At 39.2% G+C, this 10660-nt stretch overlaps 1 protein-coding gene across 1 annotated transcript in view; it reads left to right on the top strand.

Moving 5' to 3' along the window:
* The window catches only part of Ptprz1 (protein tyrosine phosphatase, receptor type Z1), a 175407-nt gene that overhangs the window by 128728 nt on the left and 36019 nt on the right, over positions 1-10660 (top strand). Inside the window, exons 12-13 of the mRNA XM_004643317.3 lie at positions 1457-5012; positions 10104-10248. Of these exons, the coding sequence (XP_004643374.1) occupies positions 1457-5012; positions 10104-10248 (3701 nt within the window). The remainder of the gene's footprint in view (positions 1-1456; positions 5013-10103; positions 10249-10660) is intronic.

The raw sequence follows: 10660 nt of genomic DNA on the forward strand, positions 1-10660 counted from the left end.
TGGTTTGAGATTTGTATTCTCCCCGTTGACTAATTTGTATAGCAGCACTTTTTTCTTCTTTTTACAGATATGATCATTTTCCAAAAAATTATTCTTTTGTGTGTGTGTGTGTGTGTGTGTGTGTGTGGCCAGCTCAGCCCACCCTAGGGGCAGGGCTGTTGCAGCATGTGGTGCTAGAGATCAAACTGCAGTCCCTGTGCTTTGCCTGAGTTTGCTTAAGCAGACACTTTAGACCGCTGAGCTATTTGCCAGTCGTCCAGACATGATCTTAAAAGACCTCATAGAGGGTCTACTAGATGACCATTTTAACAAATTGTTAAATGCCAAGACACTGACAAAAATGAAGTTCCACATGGATTAAAAAATACTATCATTTTACCTTTGGCAATTTAGTTTACAAAAACCATTATTAAACAGGCTTAATAGTAGCAATTTTATGAGAGACAGGCAGGCAGGCAGGCAGACTGACCGACCGACCTACCAACTGACAGCCTGGGACCAGGCTTGAGACCGAGACCATGGTAGACCTCTAGGCAGGACACTCCTGGCAGTTATCCTGTTTGTGTGAAACCTTTGGCTGTCTGAACAGCAAGTCTGAACAGTAATGCCAACGGAAGAAGCAAAGCAAATCACTTACTTCAGAGCCATATTTTGACAAACTGCCTTTAAAATATCAAGGTGCTTGAAATTTAAAAGTATTAAAAGGAAAAGGAAAATAAAACCAAACATGGGGGCTGGTGAGATGGTTCAGCGGTCTAAAGTACCTGCTTAGAACAAGCTTAGCAAAGCACAGGGACCGCGGTTTAATCCCCCAGCACCACATGCCAGCCAGCCCTGCCTCCTGGTGGGCTGAGCTGGCCACACACACACACACACACACACACACACACACAAATAAATTTAAAAAAACAAACAAACATGTCTTCCAATCTTAAATTTTCCCCTTACAGTGGCTTGAAGGCTAGGACTTACTTTGGTTGCATATAATTACATATTTTTATGTCCAGCTGGTTTTGTCTTTGAAATAAATAGTTTTGCTATTATTTCAATTATAAGAAAGTTAATTTCTGTTTAGGTTTTTTTTGCCTGAGGAATTAAACAAAGATACATAAAAATAATAAATAAATAGATAATAAATACAATGTTAAATTACATATACCATAAATACATACATACAACTTTTAAAGTAGTAGAATATTTAGTACCTCATTCTATAACATTAAAATAAAGACAGCTATAAATAATATGTTTTCATTAAACTTATTTTTTCCAGGTGATAAGAAAGTTACATAGGTAGAGACATAGTGAATACATAGGTAGAATAGAATAAAATAAGTGTTTCATAAGGGTAAAAAGTTCCCAAGATTCCAAATATGAGGATTGAAGGCATAAGATGTTATTAACAGTTGACTTCTCTCTCAGCCCTTTGTGCCCCATTAAATTTTTTTTTTTAAAGGAAGAAGAAAGAGACATTGAGGAAGACACTGTGGTGAATCCTGGTAGAGACCGTGCTACAAACCAAATACGGAAAAAGGAACCACCAGTTTCTACTACAACACACTACAATCGCATGGGGACCAGGTACAACGAGGGCAAGACTAACCGATCTCCAGCAAGCGGAGGCGACTTCTCTGGAAAGGCTGCTCTTCCCAACACCTCTTTAAATTCTACTCCCCGGCCAGGCCCTGAATTGGCAACAGCAAAGGAACTGTTTTTGTTTTCTCAGACTGAAGTCCCATCACACACTTCCTCCTCTTTAAATGATGGCTCTAAAACTATTCTTAGATTCCCACAAGTGAACTTGACCGGAACTGTCGAATCTTTAAACGCAATTTCAATAACAGAGTATCCAGAGGTATCTACAGACATCAGTGAGGAAGATAATTTGTTAACTGATTTCAAACTTGATAGTGGAGCTGATGATTCTTCAGGCTCTAGTCCTGCGACTTCTGCTGGGCCATTCATCCTTGAAAACATATCAGATGGAAATATATTTTCTTCAGAAAACCCAGAGTCTATCACCTATAATGTCCTTCAGCTAGAGTCTGTGAGAAATGCTTCAGACGATTCAGCTCCGTCAGGTTCAGAAGACTCACTAAGCGATCCTTCCACTGGTACAAGTGTGTGGTTTCCTAGCACCACAGATGTGACAACCCAACCTGACACTGGATCAGGTAAAGAGACCTTTCTCCAGCTGAACGACACTGAGGTCTACCCTGAGGAATCTGAGAAGGAAACTGAGTCCATTTCTCCAGGCCCCGGGGTGTTAGCAGGCCCCTCAGCCACAGACACGGAAATGCCACATTATTCCACATTTGCCTACTTCCCGACTGAGGCAACGCCATCTGCTTTTACTTCATCTTCCGGACATGGTTCAACCCCCACCATCCGTGTGGTACAGGCGCAGACAACTCAGCCAGTATACAATGGTGAGACACCTCTTCAGCCCTCCTACAGTAGTGAAGTGTTTCCGCTAAGCACCCCTTTGTTGCTTGACAGTCAGATCCTCAACACTGCCCCTGCTGCTTCAAGTAGTGATTCGGCCTTGCATGCTACGCCTATATTTCCCAGTGTCGATGTGTCATTTGAATCCACCCTGTCTTCCTATGATGGTGCACCCTTGCTTCCATTTTCCTCTGCTTCCTTCAGTAGTGAATTGTTTCACCATCTGCATACAGTCCCTCAAATCCTTCCACAAGTTCCTGCAGCTACTGAGAGTGGTCAGGTATCTTTGCATGCTTCCCTGCCATTGGCTGGGGCTGATGTGTCATTAGAGCCCAGCCTTGCTCAGTATTCCGAGGTTGCGTCACATCAGACCAGTGTTCATGCTGCTTCAGAGACATTGGAATTTGGTAGTAAATCTGGTGTCCTTTCTAAAACACGTATGTTTCCTCCAGTTGAGCCATCCAGCAGTGATGTTGTGATGCATGCACATTCTTCAGGGCCCGAATCTTCTTATGCCTTACCCAGTAATGAGGGCTTGCAACGCATCTTCACTGTTCCTTACAGTTCTGCAGTACTTGTGCATGATTCTGTTGATACATCTTATCAGGGTTCCATATTTAGCAGCCCTAGCCAAGTATCAGTGCCTAAGTCTTCGTTAATCCTCCTGACTGCATCACTCCTGCAGCCTACTCAAGCCCTCTCTGGTGATGGGGAGTGGTCTGGAGCTTCCTCTGACAGTGAATTTGTTTTACCTGACACAGATGGGCTGACAGCCCTTAACATTTCTTCACCTGTTTCTTTAGCTCAATTTACATATACAACATCTGTGTTTGGTGAAGACAATAAGCCGCTTTCTAAAAGTGAAATAATATATGGAAATGAAACTGAACTAAAAATTTCTTCTCTCAGTGAGATGGCTTACCATTCTGGAAGCACGGTCGTGCCCACCATGCATGATCATGTGAATAAGTTGAATTGGTCTTTACAAGAAAGCTCTGGTTTGATTTCTATCACAAAGAGCATGCATCCAGGGTCTCTTGCTTACATCACCACTAAGGTTTTTGATCATGAGATTAGTCAAGTTCCAGAAAATAACTTTCCAGTTCAAACTACATATACTGAATCGCAAGCATTTGGTGACACTTGGCTTAAATCAGTGTCTAGTGCAAGCGCAGAGCCAGCGTCTTCTGACCCTGCTCCTAGTGAAATGTTACCTCCACCTCAGCTCCTATTCCGTGAGGCCTCATCTCCTTTAAATACTGAAGTCCTGCTGCAGCCTTCCTCTCAGTCTTCTGATGTTGACACCTTGCTTAAAACTGCTCTTCCAGCTGTGCCTAGTGATCCAGTATCGGTTGAAATCCCCAAGGTTGATAAAATTACTTCTACAGTATTGCATCTCATGGCATCCAACTCTGCTGCAAGTGAAAACATGCTGCCCTCTGTATCTGTACCAGGCTTTGATGTGCTGGCTTCTCAGATGCACTCTGCTGCATTGCAAGGTTTAACGGTTTCTTACACAAGTGAGAAATATTTTGAACCAGTTTTGCTTACAAGCAAAAGTTCCCAGCAAGTCGTACCATCTTTGCACAGTAATGATGTGTTGTTCCAAACTGCCAATTCGGAGCTTAACCAAGTCTTTTCCCCCCAAAGAAGCCATGTATTTGCTACCCCTGTTTTATCAATTGATGAGCCACCAAATGCATTTACAGATAAGCCTACAAATTCTGATGAAGCTTTTGCCTCCACTGAACGTTCTAATACTGATGAGGTATTTGCTGGTATCCCAACACCTGTTTCTGATACTTTTGTATCTACTGATCATTCTGTTTCTTTAGAAAGTGGGTACATTTCCACTGTCTCTCCTAAAAGAGATCACTCTGTGGCCACAGGCAAGTTGCTGCTTCTTTCTAAAGCTACTTCTAAGCTGCCTTATAGTGCCAGGTCTCATGCTGACTTACTAGGTGGTGGTGAAGATGGTGGTATTGATGATTATGATGATGATGATGATTATGATGACAAAGATGGTGATGGTCTCTCTGTGAATAAGTGTATGTCGTGCTTATCCTATAGAGAATCACATGAAAATGTAACAAATGACTCAGACATCCAAGAAAATAATCTTGTGGATCACAATAATCCAGTCTTGAATTCATTCCCTGAGAGTTCTGAAGAAGAAAATCAAGTCACAGGAGAAATCTCAGACAGTCAAATTGGTTTGGACACAAATCTTGATAAGTCAGTACCAAAAAACATGCTATCCCAGAAGCACAGTGATGGAAAAGAAGACCTTGACATTCAGATTAGCAGTGCCCTGCTTCCTTTCTCCCCAGAGTCTAAAGCATGGGCGACTCTTACCAGTGATGAAGAAAGTGGATCAGGCCAGGGTACTTCAGATAACGTTAATGATAATGAAACTTCCACAGATTTCAGTTTTCCAGAAGTTCATGAAAGAGATACTGATGGAGTCCCGGAGGCAGGTGACTCCGAACGAACTCCTGGGTCCCCACAGTCCTCAACACCACCTGTTCCCAGCGGGCACTCAGAGGTGTTCGACAGTTCAGAGGCAGGTTAGTTGGAATCCAAAGGACAGGAGAGGGTATCGTGATGTTCTTGGTCCAAAAGTACAGCAGAAGCGTCATGGAACAATAGGATTATTTAGTGAAACTGCAGATCACCTTTTATAAAATCAAATTAGTCAACAAGTGCATTTCTAGCTTTTGAAGTATAATTTCATTATTTCAAATGAGTATCCATCATGATTTGATCCTTAATTGCTATCCAAAATGTGTCAAGTATTTTTGTGTGTTGTTAATATATCTTGTTCTGAAGGAGACCTGTTACATCTGGGGGCAGTTATATATGAATCATGCATTTTTAGTACCCCGCTTTTAAAATAAGTGTGCCATTTAAAGATGATTTTAATTTTCATATTTGTTCTAAAATGAGTTGTGTTAAATCTGATATGACACAAGCACTTTTCTCGGGTGTGCCTGGGAAAAGAGGTTAGATAATTTGTATGCACACATCACATGAAGAGATTTAACTTTTTTTTTTTTTTACATGAAGAGATTTAAAACAAGTAAGTTTTCCTGATAAATTTGGAGAACTCTGGTGAGCTTAAAAAAGTTTTAATATTTAGAAATTGTCTTTGTGTTAGCCCTTATGTTGTTGCCTAAAGAGGGCAGTATGAGCCAACAAATACAATTTTGTGCTTGCTGTTATATACCTTTCTAAGTTAAATAACAGGCATTAATATGCACAGTATGTGGAAGTATTGAATGACAAGATGCAGAACACTAGAAGCCTTTCTGTACAGATGCACTTCGCTTGTTAATGTCTTTTATGCAGATTGGTTTATTGGCCAGGTGTTTCTCAGAGTAGATTACTTGCAGCACATATAATACAGATGTCTGCTTTGTATGCTAATGGGGGAAGAGGAAAGTTCACTTCTATTAGGCATAAGAAATACTGGATAATTTCATTCAGTTGGTGGTAAGAATTTTGTAAGTTGCTTTTATTAAATGATGAAGTTTTTAAATTAACTAAAACATTTAATCTTATCAAGATAAAAAGGAGACCAATGTAATCTTGCTCTCTTATCACAAAAAAGTTAATATAGAGTGCAGACTACTCTCATTAGGATATTTTTCTTCTTTGTTATTTTCAGCCTTTGAATTACTTGTATTTTTTAAGTGAAGTAACAATTAAATGTTTGTGCATTTTGATAGAAAAGTTTTTATTCTGTATTCTGATTTCATACCTTTATAACTCTATGTTTCAATGTAAACTATAATACTCTTTTATATGAGAATGAATAATAAGCCCCCAGGTCACAATAGTCTCTAGTATTGTTATGCCTATGAATTGTCATCTGCCCTTAATGCTACTTGGCTTTGAGCTTTTATTAGATTTATGTTAAAGGAAAATATCAATAATTCCTCTTTTTTCTTAATAGGTAGTGACATCTATATTTTCTTGCTAGATTATACTTAGTACATGCAGTAAATACACTAGAACAAGTTTTTCTTTGATGCACTGGATTTATTTATTGCTAAGAGTATGTTCTACCACTAATGAGGGAAAAAGACAGTAATGTGAATGTACAAGGACTGGGGTTCCATCCCCAGCATCTCATGCTTCACCGGCCCGCCCCTGTGCTAAGCCAGCCACCGAGTCTGGGCATGGTGTTGCAGGCCTGTAATCCCAGGCTAGGGAGGCTGAAAACAGGAGGATCACTGTGAGTCTGATCTGCCTAGTGAGACCCTGTACCCAATGCATTAAAAAAACTATCTGTAAAAATCATATTAGTACATCTTACTAGATACTTAAAGTACTCCTTAGTCTTGAAGATAATTATGGCACATTTCTAAGACATTAAAATAATTTAGGGTATATATACCTCAAAATAATATATATAAGGCAGATATTAGTATTGCAGTTTATAAATGAGTAAACAGAAACCTAGGGATACTAGATTATTTGAACCAGGTCATAATAAAATAAGTGCAGAGATAGCTCAGTGGATTAAAGTTGGATCCCTTGCATGCCATGCTGGCCCCACCCCTGGGGTGTGCTGAGATGGCAGTTGAGACTGGGCATGGTGACGCATGATTGCAATCCCAGTGCTTGGGAGGCTGAAAACAGGAGGATCACTACAAGTCTGATCTGTGTAGTGAGACCCTGTAGACCCTGTACTAAGTGCAGAAAAAAGTACAAAGCTAAGCATAGAAGTGTTTATTATTAGTATCTACCTCTTAGAAAGTATATTGTAAGACTAAGGACAATAAAATGTATGTAATACTTAAGATTTCATGCCAAAATTATAGTGCTCTAGTCTTAAAACATATTGCAAAATATTACTCTTAGATTTTTATTTCCTAATAGACTCCTAGTAGATTCTTGTATTATCATTTAGGTAGACCATAAACACTACTAAGTCATTTCAAAACACCCAACCTATGGTTTATTATCAAAGATATTTTCTAATATTAATCTTAGATCTTTATTTCATAATAGCCCATATACAGCACTGAACCACATAGAGTACTTGTTTTAGTTCCACTTAAATGAAAATAAAACCAATGCAACTAGTTGCTTCTTATTATAGTATGCAAAGGGACCAGCTGATTACCTGTACTTCTACATGGTATGCCACGTTGTGTGGAGTCCCTAGCATTCATAAGGTTAATTACTGTAGTATTATCAATCTGAACTCTCAAAATGCATAAAATCAGAACTCCCAGAGAACTTGGAAAATAAGCCTGTGTGTAAGACTATATGTACGTGCATGTGTGTATATAGTGCATGTATATGAATGTGATTTGCATTTGGTGCATATTTCTTCCATTATGTGTTATATATCTTTCATATATATCACATATATGCTCAGACATATCTCATGTATACGTGTGCATATACATCCATATAAATGAGATGTATTTTCATATATACATCCATATATGTTATAAATATTTATGACTGCTAAATATTTATTATGAGATTACTTTGTACATATCCTAATCTGCATAATTTAGGGAAGCAAACTTTGTGTGTACCTTAATTTCCATCTTTCATTCTCAAACAGCATGGATTAACATTACCCACAGAACTTGTCAAAACAGCTTGCTTAGCCTTGCCCTACAGTTTCTGATTCAGAAACTTTGGTGTGGCTTGGAGGAGGCCCCAGATCTGCGTTTCTGACTAGTTCCAGGCAGTGGTGATCCGCTGTTCTGGCGATCACAGTTAAGAATGACTGATGTGGGTAACAGCATTGGCCACCATTATCATTGCTATCACAAAGATTTTGCTAAGTGAATTATTTCCTTTATTACTCTCAAACTTTCTTTTCATTTAGGTAACAATAGCTAGGAAAAATATAGGCAACCCTAATTGGCTACGATGCTTTCCTCAGTCTTACAAGGAAATGCTCAGGGCACTCACGGGGAGAATAGTGGGGAGCCTAAATGACTGCCCAAGACACACGATAGCACAAGCATGCCATAGACCTAAGGAAGTGGAAGTTTTGGCTTTTGTCACAAGAATGGTAACTATAGCAAATCAGTTCACTTCTAATATTTTCACTTTTGTGAGGTTTTATGCTTTATGGTTTTATCATTACTGGTTATATCTTTGAATTCCACTCTTTTCTGGAATATTCAACTCTCAGAACAAATATCTTGGGGCCGGGGAAATAGCTTAGTTGAATAAGCGCTTGCTTGGCAAGCGCATGGGCCTGAGTTCAATCCCTGGCTCCACAAAAAAAAAAAAAAAAAAAAAAGAACAAACATCTTGGGAACTGCAGAGTTCACTTGCATTCCTCTGATGCATTCCCTATGGAAGTCACTTGCCTTCATGGCCCTTTGTGCCATCACACCTAACCACACAAAGCAATTGTCACAGTGAATCTCTAGTTCTCTGGAATTACATTTATATTAATCTCAAATATCTTAAGCATTTAAAATTAAACTGATTCCCTCCACCTAGGCTCTAGTAGTCAGACACTAGGCACAGCACTTCAGATGCTTCAAGTGTGTAGGAAGCATGAAAACTTTGATGGGAAACTCAAATGTAGCGCTTTTAGTACCTCTACAGGGAGGGGGGAGCTCTTACTTGGCAGCAGTGTGGGCAACTCATGAAAACAAATGTCCTGCACTATTGTCTTGACTTCCTACCAAACACACCATGAAACAGGAGGAATTTTGACTGGCCACTAACCCAATTCTGGAACTATTCCTATTAACTTATCTCGGTTATTGTGGGTTTTCAAAGTGATAGTGCAATAATGTACCTACCTGGTCACACAAATAGTTGTTTGCCAATATTAAGATTGATTGATTGATTGATTGATTGATTGACGGATTTGGTACAAGGTCTCACTATGCAGCTCAGACTCCTAGCGATCCTCCTATCTCAGCCTCCCCAGTGCTGGGGTTACAGGCGTGCGCCGCCTGGCCAGGTTCCATGGTCAGCTCAGCGCCCAGGGCTGGCACTATTTGTTGTCTTATAAAAGTAACCCAAAGAACACAGGCAGATTTTTTTTTTCATTATTTCCACTTGCATATTCGAGAAGAACTTAATAAATACATGTTCTTTCAGTTAATGTGAAGTAAACAGTATTGTAGTTTTTATAGAAAAAGATAAAGAGTAATTCATTATCACTTAAAAACTAACCTGTAGTAAGAATTAAAATAGCTTGCTGGATTGAACAAATGCCCTGTATAAAGTGTTATTTCTTATCTTTTTTCCTTCATGAAATTATCAATTGCTGTTAATCATTTACCCAACTGCAGGTTTGAAGTAACACACTTAATTTTACAAATTGATATTACATAGGGGGATACTCTAGCTTTCTCTTTCTAATCAAGTCTAAAAAAGGGATTGTTTCCTAATTCTAATAGTTCTGTCTTCCGCTAGCAAGTTTTTCCTGACAGCATTACGCTCACTTCTTGCCTTGGCCTCTCCGCCTTGGGTTATTAGAGTTTTCGCCTCTGGTTGCTCTACTGCCTAAGTTTTATTTTCATCAATTGTAGACTTTGCATCATATAGTAAAATAACTTCAAGGTAAGTAGCAGTAGTGAAGGCTGCAGTTAATCAACTGAACAGTGTTGTGATTTTCCTTCATCTTTAATATTAACTCTCTCGATTTTCTCTGACTACAGAGGCCAGTAATAGTAGCCATGAGTCACGTATCGGTCTAGCTGAGGGGTTGGAATCTGAGAAGAAGGCGGTTATACCCCTCGTGATCGTGTCAGCCCTGACTTTTATCTGTCTAGTGGTTCTTGTGGGTATTCTCATCTACTGGAGGTAAGTTGAGTGTTCTGTAGAAAACTTAATTCATAAAGCTGACTTTTTGCCTGTGTTTCCTCTGAAAGGTCTTCAAAGCATATTTGACTTTTTCTACATGAGAGTTGCCATTAACTTATTCAAATAACTATGAACAGGTTAAAATTGTGAGTCCAGAGAAACAGCAGTCAAAAAGTGGATTGTTCTTCCTCCTTAAACAATTAAAGTTAAAAATGGAAGAACATCGACTTCAGTTACTATTTATTACAGTGTTTTGACAGTTGCATTTCCATGTCATCTAATTAATATTCACCCAATACCACAACATTTAACACAAATCTAAGGGCCGGGGAGGTGGCTCAGTGGAATAAGCACTTCCCTGGCAAGTGCAAGTACCTGAGTTCAACCCCCGGTTCCGCCAAAAAAAAAAAAA

The sequence above is a fragment of the Octodon degus genome, unplaced genomic scaffold (genome assembly GCF_000260255.1).
Source record: "Octodon degus isolate 3935 unplaced genomic scaffold, OctDeg1.0 scaffold00170, whole genome shotgun sequence".
Classification (NCBI taxonomy): Eukaryota; Metazoa; Chordata; class Mammalia; order Rodentia; family Octodontidae; genus Octodon; species Octodon degus.